This window comes from Poromitra crassiceps (assembly GCF_964638095.1).
Source record: "Poromitra crassiceps genome assembly, contig: HAP1_SCAFFOLD_60, whole genome shotgun sequence".
In the NCBI taxonomy this organism is placed as follows: Eukaryota; Metazoa; Chordata; class Actinopteri; order Beryciformes; family Melamphaidae; genus Poromitra; species Poromitra crassiceps.
In genome coordinates, this window is record NW_028152257.1 from 548692 (window position 1) to 571971 (window position 23280).

The 23280-nt window shown below is 46.2% G+C and overlaps 1 protein-coding gene across 1 annotated transcript; it reads left to right on the top strand.

Annotated features, from left to right (window-relative positions):
* Window positions 1–227: 227 nt before the first annotated feature.
* Window positions 228–22622, top strand: LOC310800765 (CUB and sushi domain-containing protein 2-like). The gene is made up of 13 exons (XM_083664694.1): window positions 228–330; window positions 1923–1992; window positions 4872–4988; window positions 5318–5527; window positions 8128–8316; window positions 11797–11873; window positions 12086–12093; window positions 12590–12834; window positions 18781–18894; window positions 20417–20599; window positions 20863–21031; window positions 21549–21654; window positions 22293–22622. Exons 1-13 carry the CDS (start codon window positions 250–252, stop codon window positions 22398–22400), a joined length of 1677 nt encoding a protein of 558 aa, XP_083520820.1. The 5' UTR covers window positions 228–249; the 3' UTR covers window positions 22401–22622.
* Window positions 22623–23280: the final 658 nt, after the last annotated feature.

Consider the following 23280-nt stretch of genomic DNA (forward strand, 5'->3'; position numbering starts at 1 on the left):
ACGCCATTGTTAAAAGTACGTCCGGGTACGTCTTTGGCAGAGAATGAGTTAAGGACCCCTGGGGGTCCCCAGACCCCACTTTGAGAACCACTTCTTCAGTCAAATTCTGCATAGACTTGTCATCTTTTAAACCTTGTTGCTGATTTTTCTTGATCATGTTTACATTGCTGTGCTCCGCCCTCCGCCTCCCCCTCCCCCTTCATTCTCTCAGCGGTGTCTCTAACCAACTGCCCAGAGCCTGTGGTGCCCATGAACGGCATCAAGGTTGGGGAGCGTCTTCAGATGAACAACGTGGTGTCTTTCCAGTGTCAACCTGGATATACTCTGCAGGTAACAGGGCCCCTGGCTTCACTATGCTTCAGTCCCTGCACACAAGCCCTCCAACATCTACCCCCGGCTCCCGGCTCGCCCCTCAGGTCACGGGGTAGCATTGCAGGCCAGGTTAAACTGTATAGGCTTGCTTACCTTTTCTCCAAAACCTTTATCGTCTTCCTTTGTCAATCCATCTCCGCCACTCTGTGTCCCTGTCAGCTTTGATTTTCTTCAGTTGTCTCCTCGAGCGATGATCTTGTTTCACAGCGGTTGACAAACCAGGTTAGACTGGATGAACTAGCATGTTTACAGACATTTCAGATACAGTTCTTAGTTAATTTTGATGTTTCCAAAGGCAGATTGAGAGATGACACAATTGCTTTCCTGTTTATATCCTGATCGTGACCTTGCAAATTGACTGACAACTGGATGGATGGACTCCATGAGTAGCTAAATTTGAGGCTGTTGAGCAATTGATAATATAATTTTGAACATTCAGAAAACCTATAGTGCGCATTAGTTCAGCTAATCCAGTCTCATACAACCTCATTTCATTTCATTACTTTGTTAACCCTTGCCTTGTGTGACCTGGAAGAAACCTTACATTCGGGGTCAGGCTAGCATTGTAATTAATCTCAAGTGTCCATGATCATTTACTGACCACAGTCCAAAATCCATTAAAATCACATTAACGAGGTAGGGCGTTTATGAAGGTTGCCCTTTGTGGCATTTAATGTGTCCTCTATCAGTTATCGAGTAGTATCAGTTCATGTTTTAATGCACCTGACCTTTGAGTGCTTTGCACAGGACGGGCATGGAAGTATCCACGAAGCTGTCAACTATGTACAAATCTATTTTTATAGATGGGGATAATTAGATAGGGAAAATAGGAAATGAAAAACGCAGAGTCATCCCACCAGCTCACAAGCGCGTGATGTCATCATTACCCGCTGCAGTAGCAATACTTGACCACTGGGACATGTGAGCAAGGAGCACATTTTTACAGTCGAGATGACTTCACTCTCAGACAAGATGTCCTGCTGTTGGCTTTGAGATCCAACCTCCTACGGCTCAGTACAGTGGCAGCTAACATATTCCTCCAACTGTGGATCTCCATGCATCTCCAGAAAGGTCAACTGAGTCGGTCCAATCCTATGTTCTGACATCACAAATATGTCTTTTTTAATCCGTGTGCACAATTAGCCTGTGAGAGCTGGAGAGCTTTTGAAAGCAACAAAAAAGGCTTTTCTCCTGCTTCTTGTTTTAGCAGCACATGATCAGTCTGCGGCTCCTTGTAATCTGGCCTCTCTGCTTTGCTCTCTGTATGATCCTTGGATAAGCCTGTGATGCGTCACTCTCTTGTTCTGTCACTTCAGATGCATTCAGCATTAGAAACCCAGCAGACAGAGGACTCACGTGGAGAGATAGATTGCAGGTTCAAAGAGTTGGAGTGACGCATGAGTGACAATGGGGGAGTGCAAATGAATTGATTGCCTGTTCTTTTCTTTTCTCTCTCTTTGTTTGTGTGCGTGTGTTTGTGTGTCTGTCTGTGTGTGTGTGTGTGTGTGTGTGTGTGTGTGTGTGTGTGTGCGTGCGCCCACCCCCTGTAGGGCAACTCGCACATCTCCTGTATGCCAGGAACCGTCAGACGATGGAACTACCCGCCTCCTCTCTGCATAGGTAACAAAAAAAAAGACCATCCTACCTCTCCTCCTCTTCCTCTCCCTTCCCCGCTCTACCTCTGCTTTTCTTCGGGGATCCTTCGCCTTTCCACCCACTGCCCAAGGTAACAGGCCCGGCGCGCTGACAGCTCATTATGCCACGCATTATGCAAAGAGTCTCGGGCCAAGGTCCCATGTGGAAAGGGCTTACGCTGCTCGCCGCCCATCTCATCCTCCAGCCTTTGAATTCCAGCAGCATGTGATTAGCATATAACCACATAGGTGACAACGCTACCCTCTCACCGCTCTGAAAGACGCACCGGCTTACTATGCAAGGCGTAGCCGAGCCCCTCGAATCCGCGCGAGAACGAGGAAACCCGGAGACGTATAAACAAAGCGGTAAAGGTTAGACTCCGGTGGAGAGAAGGCGCCGGTGCGCGTTTCGTTTGTGTTTTTGCCTGGATTTGTGTGCGTTTGACCGCATCCTTGAGCTATTGCCCGTTTGAATATGGATTCGGTGTGTCTCCGCGCTCCGCTTTCGAGGCCACGTGGTGCATGAAAGCGCATTAGGCGCCTTCTCCATCGCGCCGCCTCGAGTCTCTCTGCCCAAGACTCTGTGAGAGCGAGCGCCTTGACAAACGGGTTGCACTTATTGGAACGACCTACTATTGCCTAATTAGTTCCATCTCAGACCATGATTGGTTGAAGTCGAGGGGAGATTCATTGCGTTTACAGGCATGAGCAGTTTCTTGATTACCCCGGGCTTTTTCTGCTGGCACAGTATAACATTTAACCCCTTGCTCCTTATAGAAACACAATGGTACAGCACACTGATTTTCTCTTTGTACTTTCCCCCTCCTTTGACTTATGTAGGGTGTTTGTCTCTTGTATTTCTTAATCTCCTTCCCTGTGTTAGACTTTTTCCCTTTTTCTCAGCACCTCTTATTTAGTTTTTTCTCTTGAGTCAGCTAATTCCTTTTACTCTTAGTTTAAGCGTCCTTTCATCTTTTTTATTTCGACATCTGGATCTCTCTCTCTTGTCATCTTTCTCGATCCCTTCCTCTCTTTTAATCAGTATTAATTTCAGTCAGGGACACAGTGAATCCATCAGTGGTTAAAGATGAATGGAGAGGGAGAAAGAGGAGAAGTTGGCAGACTGAGGCCTCTGCCTCGCCACCTTGATATAGCTAGTGGAGAGCCAAGTGCTCCACGCTCTGCAATAGTTGCAAGGTAAATTGTCTTTTTATGCCTCCGCCGGCGATAGCCAGGCCGGAGGCATTATGGATCCGGGTTGTCCGTCCGTCCGTACGTACGTACGTCCATCCGTACGGCTGTCCGTCCGTCCGTACGATGTTTGTTAACGCGATATCTGAGGAACGCCTGGACGGAATTTCATCAAATTTGCCTCAAACATCGACTTAGACTCAAGGATGATCTGATTAGATTTTGGTGGTCAAAGGTCAAAGGTCAAGGTCACTGTGACCTCTCGAACGCCATTTTCAAGCTTGTTAACGCGATATCTGAGGAACGCCTGGACGGAATTTCATCAAATTTGCCTCAAAAAACGACTTAGACTCAAGGATGATCTGATTAGATTTTGGAGGTCAAAGGTCAAGGTCACTTTGACCTCTCGAACGCCATTTTCAAGCTTGTTAACGCGATATCTGAGGAACGCCTGGACGGAATTTCATCAAATTTGCCTCAAACATCGACTTAGACTCAAGGATGATCTGATTAGATTTTGGTGGTCAAAGGTCAAAGGTCAAGGTCACTGTGACCTCTCGAACGCCATTTTCAAGCTTGTTAACGCGATATCTCAGGAATGCCTTGACGGAATTTAATCAAACTTGTCTCAAACATCGACTTGGAGTCAAGGATGAACTGATTAGATTTTGGTGGTCAAAGGTCAAAGGTCAAGGTGAGCTCTCCAACGCCATTTTCAAGCTTGTTAACGCGATATCTCAGGAATGCCTTGACGGAATTTAATCAAACTTGTCTCAAACATCGACTTGGACTCAAGGATGAACTGATTACATTTTGGTGGTCAAAGTTCAAGGTCACTGTGACCTCTCACACACCCAATTTCCAAGCTCTGTAACGCAACATCACAGGAGCGCCTTGACGGAATCTCTTCCAATTTGCCTCAAATGGCGATTTGGACTCCAGAATGAACTAATGGCGGAGGCATAAGTCCGCGTTGCGGTCGTTCTAGTTTTTTTCTGGCTCCATGGTGTGTCAATTTAAACCCAGACTATGCAATTCTTCAGTTACAATTTACTTCAATAGTGGGTGATAAGGTTTAGCCAATATTGGCCATAAGATATCGGCCAATCATTGCTGTCCGCCTCCCCTCCAGTATGGTTTCTCCCTGACCACAGCTAGTGATTTTTTGTTATCTTGTATTTCAAATGGAAAGAGAAACCAGACTGGTGTGGTTGATGTGTTTTGGTCAGTAGCTTCAGGGATCGCAGTGTGTGTGCAATAAAACTGGTCTCACCCTACCTCAAAGCGCTGCTAACCCACCGATTTTTATTTCTTTAGGAGTTTTTTAGTGTCATATGGCAGTCTTTATTCTGTTTCAGAGGCTTTTAATCCTGTCAAGTAGACCTGTAGACCATCAGTCTAGATTCTAGACTATCTGCAGCTTCATTCGGAAAATATTGGTGTCGTTAATGGTCTTTAATAAAACCCCATATGACTGTAGTCTATATTGTTATAACTATGTTATAACACACTATTTTTCATGATTTTTGTTTCTCCTCCCTTCCCCTCTCCAACTAAACGAATAGCTGCTGTATTTAACTAAAGCTGCCTCCTGGTGCAATATTAACTTTATTTTGATGAAGCACCCCTCTGTTTCCGTATGCTCATGGTACACTCCGTCTGCCCCTCTGCTAGCTCAATGTGGTGGAATCCGGGAGGAGATGGAGGGCATGATCCTCAGCCCTGGTTTCCCCGGCAACTACCCTAGCAACAGTGACTGCACCTGGAGAATCTACCTGCCAGTTGGTTATGGTGAGCATCAGGAGAGCCTCTTCCAACATGCTGCTCTTATTCTGCTTCACACTCATTATGGTTACACTCATTGTCACCTGAGAGCTGCCCAGTGCAACTATTTCACCTCTTGATGGCTACTGAGTAGCTCCAGACGTTATGTCTATTCATGGCTACTGAGTAGCTCCAGATGTTGTGTCCATTGCTCAATTGCACCTCGGCATTAGCTGTTGCAGAAGAAGGGCATTTCTCATTCACTTTCATAATGCCATTTTCTTGTAAAGGCCATCAAATAATAGACTTCAGGATCAAATATCTAAAAGACGTGATGTTATTTCTTCCCTTTCCAGGAGCCCACCTTCAGTTCCTCAACTTCTCCACCGAGGCCAACCATGACTTCCTGGAGATTCGCAACGGCCCCCTGGATACCAGCACTGTGATTGGCCGATTCAGTGGCCAAGATGTCCCCTCCTCCCTGCTCACCACCTCCCATGAGACCACAGTTTATTTCCATAGTGACCATTCGCAGAACAAGCCGGGCTTCAGGTTTGAGTACCAGGGTAAGAGACCAAGCAGGCAGGGTGCACCAAGATGGTATCAGTAGATCATATTAAAGACATTCTGGAAGCATGGGAGTAAACTTGGGCTCAGACCAGCCAACCTGCGCCTGCTCTAGACATACAGTACATACATACATACATACATACATACATACATACAGTACATGCATGCATGCATGCATATGCATCTACTATCTATCTATTTATAAAATTGAGTATGTGGGCTGTTTGTTTCAAGTTCTGTGTTCGACCACAGCTATGCCAGATTTTTTAATTAGGCTAATTAGCTAATGATGTGATGTCATCAGTGATGATGTCATCAGTGATGTCATTAGGGCACACACACACACACACACACACACACACACACACACACACATTGTGACAATATTGATCAGTGAGGTCACACACACAAGGAGGCATTGTGACAAGACTGATCAGTGATGTCATAGGGGGGCACACACACACACACACACACACACACACACACACACACTGATGATGTCATTAGTGATATCACGACACACACACAAAAGGAGACATTGTGACATCACTGATGCAATAACATTTAGTGAGCAACACACACACACACACACATGCCCGCACGTGCCAATAGGGCAGGTGAGGCCACGCAGCAGCCGAGCCTATGTACGCTCGATGCCTACTTCTGTATATATAATCAGTTCTGTGGTTGTTTTTTTTCTTCTGCAACTTGATCCAACCGTGTAGCACTCAGTGGTGTATGACTGGAGCTTCCTGGCCACTTCAAGCAATATTTGTTGTGTGCAGTCGTTGAAATGTGGCTTTCCAGTAAACAAAGTGATTACATTTGGTTCAGCAGAGGGCCATTGAATCTAATTATAATGAGCAAAGCCATTTGCCTGAATTGAGACAATCAAACTAAGAATGAAGGTTATAGGGATGAATCATGACTCACCAAAGCAGAATGATAATTCATCATCCCTGGGACCGTTTCTTTTATTGTCTGCCAGTTCATTTAGGAACTATTGGTGTCACTTCACTGTGGGTTGGCCCCCGTATGCATGTAAACCCCTAACAGTACTGAATTAGCCATAGAACTCCATGTATCAAACTAATCAACCTGCAGAGCCAGTAAATCCCAAAGATCTATAAATCTCTGTATATAACACGAGTCAATCACTTCAGAGGTTTCTCCGCCATGGGCCAATGAAAGGCTTCACTGTATAAAGGCACGGCTGCAGGGGATACACTCCGTCCCCTGTCTGTTAAAGCAACAGGCACCGAAAGTTTGTGTTTTGTGATTCAACAAACGCACCGACAAATCCAGCGGTGGCGTTGTGCATTTACATAATTATGTGTACATTAGCATATAAATCAAGCATTCTCTTCGGAAATGCCCCCCTTTTGCAGTGTTTGCATGACTTATCTCTTACAAAGCGACGCTATAATCCATAGAAATCAATTTCTTTAGTCATATTTATATCCCGGCTCTTCAAGGCTCACTGCATGCTCAGCTTTTGTATCCAGTGGGAAAAAAAGGGGGTGGGGGGGTTGGTTTGGGGTAATGTACCCACACTTCTGATGACTGCATCAAAGTCCTCCAGCAACAGCAAACCCGCCCTTGGCAAGTTTTTCTTTTTTTATTTATTTATTTTCTTTCTTTTTTTTTGCTGAGAGAAAACTTCTCTCCGAGACCATCTCAGAAGCTGAAAGGGAGGGAGAGAGAACGAGGAGTGAGGGGGAGGATGAGTAGGAGGAGAGCCCGAGAAGGATGGAGGAGGAGGGGGGGGGTGTGGGGGAAAAGGACGTACAGAGGGAAATCAAAAAGAAAGAGAATATCACAGACGAAAATAGAGCGGGAGGGATGCCGCAGTTTCACGCTGCAGTGGAGGATTCACACATCCACACAAATGAGCGGGAGCCGTGCCGTGCAGTCGGCTGTCTCCAACAGCGATGAGAGCAGCAGGTGGCTCGTCCGTACCGTACGTACCCGCAGCTCTGTTCATCCGTACCCGCAGCTCTGTTCATCCGTACCCGCAGCTCTGTTCATCCGTACCCGCAGCTCTGTTCATCCGTACCCGCAGCTCTGTTCATCCGTACCCGCAGCTCTGTTCATCCGTACCCGCAGCTCTGTTCATCCGTACCCGCAGCTCTGTTCATCCGTACCCGCAGCTCTGTTCATCCGTACCCGCAGCTCTGTTCATCCGTACCCGCAGCTCTGTTCATCCGTACCCGCAGCTCTGTTCATCCGTACCCGCAGCTCTGTTCATCCGTACCCGCAGCTCTGTTCATCCGTACCCGCAGCTCTGTTCATCCGTACCCGCAGCTCTGTTCATCCGTACCCGCAGCTCTGTTCATCCGTACCCGCAGCTCTGTTCATCCGTACCCGCAGCTCTGTTCATCCGTACCCGCAGCTCTGTTCATTGAACCTGAATGCATTCGGAGGCAATCGCTTCTCTGCTCTAGTTTGATGTCATCTTTGTTCTCGTCAAACAAAGGCCTCTTGGTGTGATGGCCAGTTCATGCATGTGTTTGTGCACGGAGCCCTTTTAAGGCTGTGTTCTGCAATGTGTTTGGCTGAGGCAACTCACTGAACTGTTTTCCTCTCTCCCCCTCAGCCTATGAGCTGCAGGAGTGCCCGGACCCGGAGCCTTTCCGTTACGGCGTGGTGGTGGGGGCCGGCTTCAACGTGGGCCAGTCCATCTCCTTCGAGTGTCTCCCGGGGTATCGGCTAATGGGACATTCCATCCTCACCTGTGAGCATGGCACCACCCGCAACTGGGACCACCCTTTCCCTCGCTGCGAAGGTACGAGATAGGAGTTGTTGATTTTTTTATTTCGTTTATTTTTTTGCTCATATCTTGTCCAATTAATATGCACACATAACACATTTCATTCCAAAGATAAAGACGCATTCTCTCCCTCACTGCCTCGTGCACCCAAAGACAAAACCATGTCACGTAAAAATCACTTCCTGGTTAGAATTTAGGTACATTTCCAGCACGGGGGTGACGGCCGTGACACTGTGGACACTGAATGGGTGAGCAGGGAGATCGATGAGAGGAGAGAGAGAGTGAGAAATAGAGAGAGAGATAACAGAGAGATAACAGGAGCTAGAGGGGATTACTATCTCACAGCTATTTAAGTTTGTTAGGGAGTAGCTGTTTTAATATTTGTGTGAAGCTGGAGGCTAAAAGAGCATTGCCAGGATCATAGTAGGGAGTCACAACATGTTTGTGTGCGTGGGTTTTATGTGTGTATGTGCCTGAGTGTGGATGCCTCCATGTAATGTGTCCTGCTGTGTGTGCGTGCGGTGTGTGTGTGTGTGTGTGTGTGTGTGTGTGTGTGTGTGTGCGTGCATACATGTGAGTCTATTCGCTGTCCAAAATGAGGAGGCGAAGGCAGCCTGATGCTTCTGACTGTGAGTGTAATTGAATTGGCTTTAATGCAGTGGCCTGGTGTGAGGAAATGATACAGCAGGCGATGAAGAGAGGATACAGCTCACTCTTAATGGGATAAACACACCTGAATGACTGCACACCTGACTGCCTAACTCACTGCTGCCACACTCACTTTCTTCTTCCTCTTTTACATTACTGTCTTTTGCAAGGGGAAAAAAGTGTCACATGATCATTTTCTTCTTCACGTGTTTCCTAATGCTTCCTACATTCCTACTTGTATGGAGTTCTCACTCCATCTTCCTTTCACAAGGACAGTCATCATCTGGGTTTATAGTACAGAAGAGTGAACGTTGATTACAGTACGTAATGCACACATACAAACAAAAACCTGCTATTGCCTGCATTTTGGGAAGTATAACCTTCACTGTTATTATTATTATTATTAATATGATTAATATGATTATTAATGTTGTTTCTATATTCTCATCTACTACTCTAATATGCCAAGGAAGCAAATTACATTTGAACACTTTTACTATATCCCCTGCCCCCCTTTTCTCTCTCTCCCCACCTCTCTCTCTTCCTCTCTCTCTCTCTCCCCACCTCTCTCTCTCTTCCTCTCTCTCTCTCTCCCCACCTCTCTCTCTCTGTCTAGTTTTTGCATAGATTTCCCCTCGGGGTGCATGAGAGACTAGTCGATTGATTCTCGTTCCCTCGTTGGCACTCACCTACCTGCCTCCACATTACCAAGGCGTCCCCCCACTCGATCACCTCTGCCATGTGGTGTCGTGTTTCCATTACCGTCAGAAATGCGCAAAATCTAAATATCGCAATAGAAATTGGGTAATGGAAACACGTAAATTTCGAAAAAGCTCCCAAATATCGCAAAACGTTTTTGCGCTCTCATGAGGTGGTTTTTCAGACGTGTCGATATAGCAGTATATCGCAAAAGTGTAATGGAAACAGATTTTCCGCATTTGCACGTCATGTGACCCATCTTCTCCTTTGGAAAATGAAAGGAAATGAGGGAGAAAGGGTTTGATAAACCGTGGCAAAACCTTCGCAGCAAGTGGAAAACTTTGAAGCAACGCTACCTAGCAGAAAGACGTGTTGTGCAAAAGCGGAGCCGGAAAATAGATCATGTTTAATGGGAGAAATCGATCCATGCCTGTGTGCGCGCATTTGGCACAGCGGCGAGATGATCGGCGGGATGAAAAGCACACCGGTGCGGTGCTGTTGACTGAAGTGATTAATACATTACACACGTTTCAGGTGCAATGTTATAATTATAATACACGATATATTCTGACTATTGCACCATATCAGCCTTCCCCCCCCTCCTCCATCTCTAAAATGGGACAAGTTGTAGGCTACCTTTTTTCCTCTGCCTGTCGCGCTCACTGCATTCACCGCAGCCCGCAACATGTTCTTTTGAATTGATAATCAGGCTCGTTTATATGCGTTGTAACTTCATGTTGTGATTTGCATTGACCATTGGTTGGATTTGAGCATGCAGGGGACGGGATATGGGGCAGATCCACGTGCGTAATCACTGTGGCAGCTGCTGGTAACGGGAATTGCGAAACTCAACTTCAATGGAAACGCCTACAAGTCGCAATTGTACATTGTCGAAGTTGTAGAAATATCGCAATTATTTTGCGAAAAACTGTAATGGAAACACAGCTAGTAAAGCAGTCTGCTCTGTACTCCTCCTCCTCCTTCTCTGCAGGCTGATGTTTGTTTCCACTGCTCTCCTCACTTTATCTTCACCCTGATGCATTTCCTCCATGGCGTTCCCTCTCTCTCACGTCACACATAGGGCCAAACTACACCGGTATCGCCATCAGTCTTCAGCCATGAAGTGAATGCTCCTTTTAAAGCCAATTGACCCTGGCTGCGCTGTGTCCAATGGCAGCAAGCAAGATTCGTCTAGATCCAATTCCCGATGGCAGGCATTACCACGCATTCCGTTTTGTGAATGGGAAATAGAATAGCATCAAGCCTACATGAATCTTAATATTGCTTTACATTCAGATATACTGTTTCTGGTGATTTGGCAGTTTGGTGTGTGTGGTATTTTCAGTTTTATGGTACGTAACTAGCTAAATGCTAACCTCTTGTCCACAATGTGATGATCGTTATAGAATGCATAAAATAATATTGCTTAGTGCAATGGATAATCAGTCACTCTGCGATGACCAAACTCAGCAATGTATTCGGATTGCTTTTAGTTATTGTTAGATTATGTTGCTATATCTGAGCTATAAAACCTTTTTTTCAATCACATTTCCCGCAATGTAACAACACTGTACAGTCTGCCTGTACAGCTTCTCTCACTTGCAGTGTCTCCCTTTAGACAGTCAAGCCACTCAGCCAATCACATAAGGGAATGAAAGGGAGGCAAGCGCAAAGCGAACAAGAACCAATAGAAATGTTTTTGTTGTTGTTTGTGGAGCGGATGAAACTAGCACACATGAATGCATGTGATATTTTTTGTATTTAGAATATCTAACGCCGTTACTGTACAATTCTGTTACTACCAATGCTGCACACACATACATTATTTCATACACACACACATATGCCTGTGCTTGCCAGTCAGTGACGTCAGCAAGAGGTGCACCTCCACAGAGCGTCCAGGGCTTAATCAATGGGTCTGATCGATAGCTCATTTAACAGGTGAGGCAGCAGCAGAGAGGCCAGTCTACCTCAGGGCAGGTTGCTGTATAAAACGCACACACACACACACACACACACACACACACACACACACACACACAGAACGCAAGGGCTAAAAAATGCAATCTATGCTATGGGAATGATCCTATACCCATAGGCATCTCGGGGTGTGCCGTTAAGCTGAATGTCCCATCTGGGTTTCATGAGATTTCCTCCGCTCCCTGGCTCCTCCCACTGGCCCACCACGGGGAATATGGGCTTTCTCCTCTGGCACCAGCGGGAATGTCAGGAGAGGCTTCATGTCATTAAGTTGGTCTGAGCCTCCTGAGTTCCCCAGGAATATATGAAATAGTTGCAATTTCTCTTCATGCAGACTTGGGGCTGTAGGTGCAGTGGATGGAGAGAGAGTGTGTGTGTGTGTGTGTGTGTGTGTGTGTGTGTGCGCATGTGCATGTGTGTGTACCGTGTGCGTGCGTGCGCGTGTTTTGCATCTCAGGGCATCAGGTATGTGTGGGGGGAGAGTTTAGAGTTTGTTCCAGTCTTGGTAGATTTAGACATGCTCTCGTCACCTTTCTTGTCACACACACACACACACACACACACACTCCTCAAAAGTCCACGACTTCACGCTAACCTCTCGCCGCCTCATCCACCGTCTCCGCACTCCTTCTCTTCGCCCCAGTGGGAGGGGCTTGAGGTCTTATCTTGGCAAAACACTCCGTCCAACTCCCCGCTTACTAACAGGCTTTATTGGCTAATCTTTAGCTCAGACAAGCACTGGGCCACTAGAGGAAGAGAGAAGGAGAGCAGAGAGAGAGAGAGAGATGGAGAGGGGAAGCAGAAAAAGACACTCTACTGGAAATATGCATACGTGTCCTGCTGTATTCCTGACCCACTGATATGCATATGATTTCTCTCTCTCTCTCTCCCTCCTCCTTCTCTCTGATTTCTCTCTATGTCCGTCTCTCTCTCTCTCTCTCTGTCTCTCTCTCCCTCTCAGTTCCTTGTGGTGGGAACATCACGTCAGACAATGGGACTATCTTCTCCCCTGGGTATCCCGAGCAGTACCCCAGCTCAGCCGACTGCTCCTGGCTGATCACTGTGGCTCCTGGCCTGGGGGTAAAAATCAACTTCACCCTGCTCCAGGTCCATGGGCCACACGACTTCATCACCCTCTGGCAAGAGCTGGCTGTTTGGTGGACCTCAGATCATTTAAAAAAGAAAACCACATCTCTCTCTCTCACGGTAGTCACCTTTCTTGTCACACACGCACGCACGCACGCACACACACACACACGCACACGCACACACACACACATTCCATAAACTGGTCTAAATCTCAAATTTGACCACTCTGCCTCTGGGAGGAAAACTTGATCTACATACTTGAACTGTGGAATAGGCAGCCCTGATGCACTGCTCGGACTCTCCATACTACAATAGCTGACACGTCTAAATATCACATACAAACCATTTATTTATTTAGTTAGTTAGTTAGTTTAGTTATTTAGTTATTTACTTTTCATTTTCCTTTATTATTACCTATTTATTATTCATTCTTCAATGTATGTTTTATTGTTGTTAGCATTGTTTGTTTGTTTATTTATTTATTCTCCCATAGACACAATCATGCACATAAACATGCGCACTATAACAGGCCTTTATTTAATCCATTTCTGTCTGCCCTTGTGTAGAAGGGGGGAAATAAGAGAGAAAATGTTCCATTTCATTTGTGGGCAAACTGAACTGATATCTCAATCTGTTTGCCAGCAATAGCCAAGCCAAAATGTCAAGGCCAGCTTAGCGAGATGCTGAACTGGCTCCTCTCAATGCTGTTTTTCAGTGCCATAGAAATGTTTGCTACTCCTCTGGATTTCCATTCTTCTCTTTATCATCACCTCCACATTGTGTCCTTTCCAATCGCTTCCCACTCCTTCTCTTCAAGCCTCCATCTTTCTTTTTGACCCGTCTCTGGGGCCAGTTCTCTATCACTTGAAAGCGCGAGAGTCAAGGTCCATTTAGCTAATCCGCTATGTGCCTCTCATCATAGTTTCCCTGCTCCCTCCTTTCTCTCCATTCCCAGGATTCTGTATGTGGCTTTGCATCTCGTGTTCCTTTCAATAGATGCTGCACATGTGGGTACACGCTGCTTTTAGCTTTTGACTGCACGAATGCCACAGAGTGACATACGTGCATTCAATCACATATGCCATGTGCTCACCACCATCCCCTTTGTCCAATTTATGTCTGCTTTCTCATATTATTTTTCTACGCCTCACATTCACTACCCTCCATAATTGGATGCATAATGATCAGACAGAATCAGAAAATGTGCATACATGTGTAACTTCAAGGAAATGAGTTAAGCGATATTGCCTTAAGTTTGCATGAGAATTTGCAACTAGGACACATCAGTGCAGAGAACGCTAACATGTAATGACATTGCATACATACAGTAACAGTAACATGTACAGTCATGAAGAAATGCTTAAGGTCATAATAAGCAGCAAAATTAGGCACCTGTACTTTACCATAACGTTGTATTTTAGTCATGGTCTAAGGGCCAATCAGTGCTTAGGAGTACAGTGGGATAGGTTTCCTTCTCCTGCTGTGTGTGTGGGTCAGTGGACCTGTGTGTGTGTGTGTGTGTTTGTGCTGTGTGTTGATGTGTTTCTGTTGCTATCAGGGGGTTTGCTTGGTAGGTGTATTTCTTCGTGCCTGACCGACTGTCGAGAGCCAAAGCTTCCTTTCATCACCTCCGTAATGCACGGCCATATGCATGATGGCTGCCAGTCCCAGTTGATCCCCTCTCCCCGAGACACCCTCCAAAGGTCCCCGCTCTCAGTGAGCTGACTGTCAGCCAACCTGGCAACCTGCCACGGTCCACACCACAGGTCCACATGGTGTGGGGCAACCTGGCAACCTGACACGGTCCACACCACAGGTCCACATGGTGTGGGGCAACCTGGCAACCTGACACGGTCCACACCACAGGTCCACATGATGTGGGGCAACCTGGCAACCTGACACGGTCCACACCACAGGTCCACATGGTGTGGGGCGCCATCTATCTTTTGCAGATGGTATAATAAAATGCACAACCACATGCTGATGGAGCTGCTTGTAAGATAGTGTTGCAATGATTCTCATCCCAGAGTTTACGTCACCAAGTCGTCCAACATGTCCACTTTCTGTCCTATTGTGGCTCTTTTGTACACGTCTGTCCCTCTTTCCCTCCAAACAGCCCCAACTGTGTTGATCCTTCCCAATAAGCTCATCCAGAGCCAACATGGAGGGTATTGTGTTCCCCAGTTTCCAGTTACCACCGCTGTGTGTCTATCCATTGAACTACTGAGCCAAGGAAATGGGCCCCGTAATGGCGGCTTGGCCAGAGTGTGCTGTGAGGCGGCGGTCCCTAGCCAGCCGTTTCCAGAGCTGCTTGTAATCTCCCAGGCCCAGTCTGACAGCCAAAGACACATGGTTTTTAAGCTGAATGGTGGTGGCAGGAATCTGGCTGGCGTGCCCGCGCCGGGGGAGTGCCAAGGCTGGGCCACAGCTTCCAGATACACTCCCGTTGGCCGCCACTTAGCGGAAAGAGCACCATCCAGCATCGTCTTTCCACGTGTATCTGTCATCTCTACCTGATTTCCACATAATCACCCAGAGCAGCCCGGGGTAATTGTTTTGGGTATGATGAAGTGAGAGCAGCTTGGTGCTATTCTGCTGTTGCAAGATGCTTGAATATAATCTGGCATGTGGCATGGTTTGGGCTTCTGACAGATACACGTCGCAGAGCCTCTAGGTGCTTCCATGGTGGATTTAGGGTGAGTACTACTGTAGGCTAGTGGCTGCGGACAGAAAATCCCCAGGGTGAATTATCGTCACTGTCCAATCAAAGTTGCATCTAGTTGATGCGTTACCCTTTTTCTCCGTTTAGGGACGGCCCACAGGAGACGGCCAGGAAACTGGGCGTCTTCGCCGACGGAGAGCCCAATGACCCGCCCAGCAGTACATCCAATCAGGTGCTGATACGTTTCCGTAGTAACACAGAAAAGGGCGGACTGTTTCATATCAACTACCAAGGTATGTAAAGTAGATTACTTGATCTTACTTCCAAATGTCATGCTCTACATATAATTTGACTCTGTTCACATTTTGGATTCTTTTCAATAAAGCCTACAGATTGCAGTTTTGCCTGCCTCCTCCAATCATTCCTAACGCAGAGATCCTGATGGCCAGCAAGGAATTTAAAATTGGTAAGTAGAAATGCAATAATTTACAAATAGGCTACACACACAAAAACAAAGATAATGGTGACTGTTTTGTGTTAGATGGTGGTCCAAGTCTGTCTGGAGGACGCATAATATTTTAAGCAGTGCATCCTACTGCCAGTTCAGTTTCAGACTCAGGCAGCTCTCGTTAATAACACGTCTCAGAATAGTCCAGGAAGCTCTACGCATAGTACACACACACACACACACGCACACACACACACACACACACACAAACAAACACATGCACACACACACAACCACACACACACACACACACACACACACACACACACACACACACACACACACACACACACATAAACACATAAACACATCCGCGCACACACACACACACACACACACACACACACAAACACAAACACACATAAATAACCACACACACACACACACACACACACGCACACACACACACACACACACACACACACACACACACACACACACACACACACACCCTTCCCTCTCAGGGGACACATTGCCCCTGTTACACTGACTACACATCCCAAAAGACAACGGTATAGAATGCTGACTCACAGCCAAACTACATTACCCAGGGAGCTCCAGGGCAACAATATAAATGAATGATGATGACAAAGTTATCAGAGAGCCAGAGGGATTGTGAGCAGGTGCTCTCATTCTCCCTGCAAGACAGTGGAGATTAATTCTACCTATCTGTTTATTTGCATACCTCCTTGGCTTGTGATTATTCAGCAACACCAAGGCAGAGACACTGACGTATAGCGTTTCATCTCCAGGGGGCCCCAATGTGGATTCAGTATGGCTCTGTTCCCCCGCTGTTAACTCTAACTTTGTCTCTCACCGACACACACGTGGGTTTCCCCTGTGTCAGGCCAGTGTGGCCCTGTGTCAGTTCCAGTGTACAGGCCAAGGCCTGCTGAGGGGTGTGTATCAACACGTTATGGCTTGTGTTACAGGGTGGGCTTTAATGTGTTTCTCTTATCTTATCAAACCACTTTGGCTTCGCTTTAGTCTCGGCCAGTGGTTCTCAAAGTTCTTTGGCTTCAGTACTAGGGGGTCGCATGAAGTAGTCGACATGTCGACGCGTTGACGTAACTATCACCGGATGACATCGTTTGAGACTTGAGCTGCTATTCCCATCTCGTGTCTGATTCACTAATTTCTACATATTTGCTTTTTCTAAATGTATTTGGTAATCAAAGTAGTAAGCTAGGTTATTTGGCTTAGAACTATATGTGGCTTTGCACCTTCGTTGTTGTTTTTCTCGGTGTCGGAGTGTGTTTATTGTTGCGAGTGGCTTACTAACGTTACAGGGATCAGCTGGGGTGTGTTCAATTCTATGAAAGCGGTGGGCACTGTTTTGTTGCAGTATTTCAGTCAAAATGGTGGCTATGACTGACAGTTAAACTGCAGGTGTTACCTGTTTCAAAGTACCATATTGCCGCCACCTGTCACGCCAGTAAGTGTTATTCTTCGGCTGCTAGTTCAGTGAGTTTTGGGCGTAGCGTGATCAGACTGATACCATTGGAATTTGTGGATTCTCATCTTTCATTTGACCTCTGTTGGACTCTTACTGGTGCAATCAAATGGAAAGAATATCACCATAATAGCTTTTGCACACCAAGTCCGTGTTTTCGTCCGAAATTGACGCACGGCGGAAAAAAGAATACAACCTCATTTGTGTCAATTATCATTAGCTGTGTTTCCATTACAGTTTTTCGCAAAATAATTGCGATATTTCTACAACTTCGACAATGTACAATTGCGACTTGTAGGCGTTTCCATTGAAGTTGAGTTTCGCAATTCCCGTTACCAGCAGCTGCCACAGTGATTACGCACGCGGATCTGCCCCATATCCCGTCCCCTGCATGCTCAAATCCAACCAATGGTCAATGCAAATCACCACATGAAGTTACAACGCATATAAACGAGCCTGATTATCAATTCAAAAGAACATGTTGCGGGCTGCGGTGAATGCAGTGAGCGCGACAGGCAGAGGAAAAAAGATAGCCTACAACTTGTCCCATTTTAGAGATGGAGGAGGGGGGGAAGGCTGATATGGTGCAATAGGCAGAATATCGTGTATTATAATTATAACATTGCACCTGAAACGTGTGTAATGTATTAATCACTTCAGTCAACAGCACCGCACCGGTGTGCTTTTCATCCCGCCGATCATCTCGCCGCTGTGCCAAATGCGCGCACACAGGCATGGATCGATTTCTCCCATTAAACATGATCTATTTTCCGGCTCCGCTTTTGCACAACAGTCGTCTTTCTGCTAGGTAGCGTTGCTTCAAAGTTTTCCACTTGCTGCGAAGGTTTTGCCACGACTTATCAAACCCTTTCTCCCTAATTTCCTTTCATTTTCCAAAGGAGAAGATGGGTCACATGACGTGCTAATGCGAAAAAACTGTTTCCATTACACTTTTGCGATAAACTGCTATATCGACACGTCTGAAAAACCACCTCATGAGAGCGCAAAAACGTTTTTCGATATTTGGGAGGTTTTTCGAAATTTACGTGTTTCCATTACCCAATTTCTATTGCGATATTTAGATTTTGCGCATTTGTGAGGGTAATGGAAACACGACTAGTGACACACCGAGTCCGACAATTACGTCCGTCATTTAAGTTTTCGGACGAGGTTCGATTTTCGGCGTTTTTCGCATCAGTCAATAGATTTTTGCGAGCTGGGAGCCGTCTGTGTTTTCAGATGACGGATTGAAAAACGTGCATACGAAAACAATGGGACTGTTTAAGACAGTTAATCTGACCAATCACAGCTCATAATTGCCTTGACAGATCTGATTGTCACACGCTTGCATCAATCATCTGGGTCACTGCCATTGTTTTGTCTGTAACTCTGATTCTCTCTCTCTCTCTCTCTCTCCTCCATCTCTCTCTCTCTCTTCAGGTGACATTGTGCGCTACCGATGTATTCCCGGCTACCAGTTGAGTGGGAACAACATCCTCACCTGCCGGCTGGCCACCTACCTGGAGTTTGTGGGGCCTCCGCCCTCATGTGATGGTGAGTGGGCTCCAAACAGACTACAGGAAGTGCCTCTACAGCATACACAACCAATGCTATATCAGGACTGTGGTACTTGAATCCAATCTCAAGGCCACTTTCCTGACATCTTGGATTTTGTCTTGTGCCTAATTTGACTCTGACTTGTCGGACACTATTGGACATTGTGTCGACTTTTTCCGTCCTATGAAAAAAAAATCTAGCATTTTTTTTATTTTTTTTTACATTTGGAAAGACAGTTTATTGCTTATTTTACTCTTGAATAGCACTCGATCTGGCCTCTGTCTTGATTTGACTTCGACCTCCATTGGAACTAAATCCAACTCGACTGGATTGTGTCTTGGAATAGACTTGGACTACGGTGGTTTTGACGACAGCCCTGCCAACACGCCTGTGTATCTGTATCATCTCCATGGCTGAAAATCTAGCTCAGAAATAATATGTCACTTACTGTATTCTACTCTAGGCATACAGTTAAAACACGCATTCCAGGAATATTATTTACATTTATAACGATAATGGCGCGCGCCTCCGAGCCTGACAGCCTCCCTGGCTGTCAGGGGTCGTCTCTCGGAGATTCCAGGCGGGCGGGCAGCACCGGTGCATCGGATTGTCCACTCGCTCCGCACGAAGCCGGTGGCTGCCTGGTACTCCGCGGATCCCACTCACGTAGCACGACAACACGCTGAATCCCACCAGATTTGGGGGTGGAACATGGCAGGATTGGCCGATGCCAAAGCCAGTCGACAGAATTGTCAAATCAAATCATCGACACCGTATATGGTCCGTGATAGAGAATGAAATTTCACAGCCAAAAGGTAAACAGTGAACCACTTGAAGGAAACTAGTTGAAATGAAATGATGGAACCAGGAGTCAGAAGAAGTCGTCTGATATGATGTATTGAACATAGATCTTGGCCAAGAGATGCACTCTTGTATATTCACGGATGGATACACAGGCTTACATACATTGAACAGAAACTCAAAGATAATTATAGGACACACATCAGATTACATGTCTTGACGCACACTTGAAGGCTACTCTGTAGACTCAACCTATCTGTTATTCTGGCCCTGTAGAGAGCACCGTGGCACGGTGACAGGGCACAGTGTGCGATAGAGAGGAGCTGCAAATGTAAGGTACAAGTTATCTAAATACGTCTGTCTGTGTATGTACACAGGTTATCCAAATATGATGTCTATCTGTGTATGTACACAGGTCATCTAAATTTGAAGTATGTCTGTGTCATAACTATATGTAACTAAAATGGAAATGTATATGAATATATTAATAACTAGTGATTGTCCAAATAAAGGCTAATGTGATGTAACTTTTCTCTATCAGTCCACCTCTCAATTTGTTTTCAGTCTGAAACGGACTCAGATGCACGTGACGAACGGGTTCACCTCGACTTTAAGAATATAGATTAGTTTTGGTATACAGTAGGTGTTTGTATGGCATAAATCAAAATTGTGTACGTCTCAATTGTGTTGTAACAGTTGATTGTATGGATTTTTCTAGGTGTTCCAGAGCGCTCCCACTCAGTGCTGCTGCAGTACTCTGTGAATGGAGGGATCAGCTGGCTGCTGTTGGATGAGTTTTACTTCCCCACCTCCACCGACACTCTGTTCCTCCACCTGCCGCTGCCCGCCAGCGCCCAGACCAACGCCACCCGCTTCAGACTCTGGCAGCCATACAACGGAGGTGAGTGGACACATGCCGTGGAAGCACACGCACAACAACACAGAAGCTCAGATCATCTGTCCTTTTCCACTCCCTCTTGTCTGCCCCACCCTACCCCTGTCTCTCTCTCCCTCTCTCTCTCTCACGTAACACTCATCTGATCACATCACACATCTCCACTCCACGAGGTCACAGCGTATAGTCGCCATCCTCAGGCCATGTTCCCAGTGTAGATGTGTGAGTCTCTCTCTCTCTCTCTCTCTCTCTTTCCTTGTGCCCTCTAGGTAAGAAGGAGGAGGTTTGGGTAATAGATGATCTCATCATTGATGGCAGCTCCTTGCACAACCCACCAGTGGTAACAGATGGCTTTGAAGAAGGCCCCAACGAGTCCAACTGGCTCTTCTACCCGGGGGGCAACACTGGCCTCTACTGCCCCTACCAGAAGACTGGCCTGTGAGTAAAACAACAAAGGCTCGGTTCATTTTGAATGTCTTCTTCTGTCTTCATTGATGCATGATGGTGCTGAAAAATGCAACTAGATGAGCTTTCCCTTGACATTCCCTTTTGGGTGTGTGTGTGTGTGTGTGTGTGTGTGTGTGCGTGCGTTTGTGTCTATGTGTGCGTGCGTTTGTGTGTATGTGTACATGCGTGCGTTTGTGTCTATGTGTGCGTGTGTATGTGTGCGTGTGTATGTGTGCGTGCGTTTGTGTGTATGTGTACGTGCGTGCGTGTATGTGTACGTGCGTGCGTTTGTGTGTATGTGTGCGTGCGTTTGTGTGTATGTGTGCGTGCATGCGTGTATGTGTACGTGCGTGCGTGTATGTGTACGTGCGTGCGTTTGTGTGTATGTGTACATGCGTTTGTGTGTATGTGTGCGTGCGTTTGTGTGTATGTGTACGTGCGTGTGTTTGTGTGTATGTGTACATGCGTTTGTGTGTATGTGTGCGTGCGTTTGTGTGTATGTGTGCAGGGAGGAGGATGAGTCAGCCATGGTGTTTGTCTCCAGCGAGCTTGGAGAACACTCCATTACCACCAGGGACATTGACGTCAATGAGAACACCATCATCCAATTTGAGGTAGACAAACACAGCCTCCAGTGACTTTTCTTTTTATAGAAGTCACAAGGAACATGCATGATTTCCTACTTATGTAAAAGATCAATTATTATGATAAAAAGAAAAGAATATGATGATGTTAAAAACACATGTTGTGTTACAGTCAAATGTATAGAGCACTGCAGGAATGAGTCTGCAAGTAGCATGTTGGATCTTCAGGTGTGGTTTTAGAACGGGGATTTCACTTCAGTGCATAAAATAAGGTCTGTGGTTAACAAAGGTTTATGGGATTGGTAATTTGTGTTCAGCATGATAATCTTCACAAACATGAATCACTTTTATGAAACGATTTTCAGAAAACTTCAAAAGTCATACAAGTGATCCACGTTGTGAAAATGATCCTGCTGAACACAAATTACCACTCCCATACATCTTTGTTAACCACAGACCTTATTTTATGCATTTAAGTGAAATCCCCATTCTAAAACCCCATTCACTTTTCCCCTGAGGATCCAACATGTCCTGGACGTCTGCCTTCCCACTACAAAAATACATCATCCCTGTGGTACTCTATTGTCTTACATCCTTTCTATTCTATCTGTCTCTCTATTCATCTTCTTTCTTTCTTTCTTCCTTTGTTTCTCTCTCTCTCCATCCAGGTCAGTGAGGTTCCGTTGGTACCAGAGTTTCTACGCTACCGGTTCTGCTCCTCCCACCTGGGCCCTGGACAACATCTACATCGGCCCTCAGTGTCAAGACATGTGTAACGGCCACGGGGCCTGTGTGGGCGGCACCCACTGTGTGTGTGACCCCGGCTACTCTGGACCCGACTGCTCCGTACCCGACATCCCCAACCCTGACTTCCTCAAGGAGCACTTTGTAAGACTATTTTGATGTGCTCAATAAATAAAGATGATTATTTACTTGAGTAGAGGGACTCTCTTGCGCTTCAACCCCTCCACATAGGGAGGTCGGTGCTCTCAGAAGAGGACAAAACACTGGAAAAGGTTCAATGGGCCACTTCAGTAAAGACTGAACCCAAAGAGAGGACTGGAGCACACGAAATCACTAGAAATTATTTAATAGGTACAAAGCACTGACGTTTTGACGCACACAGCGTCTTCTTCAGAGTCAAACAGTACAGGCAGAAACATTCAGCAGTTAAAAAGCCTCCAGTATGAGATGTTAATTTCTCATTGGATAGAGGAGAGTGGGAGGTGATCATTCAATCAGCCTACCACTCAGCAGAAACACTCTCCTCAGAGCGGACAGTCATCACCCAAAACAATTGATCAGTAACATTCCCACAGGACAGTTTCTGCGACTGAGAAGGAATTGCAGTACCAAGGAGCAATTCGAACTGAAGGCAGGCGACATGACCACACGCTTCCGTGACAGAGGCTATACGGAGAGAGACATCACCACAGCGTATCAGAGAGCTGTGCGCACCGACAGAGCCAGCCTCCTCATTAAATCGAAGCGCTGCTCCGCCCCACGCCTCTGCCTCTCCACTGAGTTCTCTTCTATTGGAGGGGAAATCAAAAACATTGTTAATAAACACTGGCATGTCCTTCAAAGCGACCCTGCTTTAAGACAAATATGTGTGGAACTCCCCCCTCATCTCTTTTAGAAAATCTCGTTCACTGA

Bases quoted from the DNA above. Each gene is read 5' to 3' on its own strand.
- LOC310800765 (XM_083664694.1), top strand. From the start codon at position 250: ATGAACGGCATCAAGGTTGGGGAGCGTCTTCAGATGAACAACGTGGTG. The intron at 4,989-5,317 runs GTGAGCATCAGG...TTCCCTTTCCAG, and splicing joins CTACCTGCCAGTTGGTTATG to GAGCCCACCTTCAGTTCCTC. The intron at 8,317-11,796 runs GTACGAGATAGG...GGGTTTCATGAG, and splicing joins CCCTTTCCCTCGCTGCGAAG to ATTTCCTCCGCTCCCTGGCT.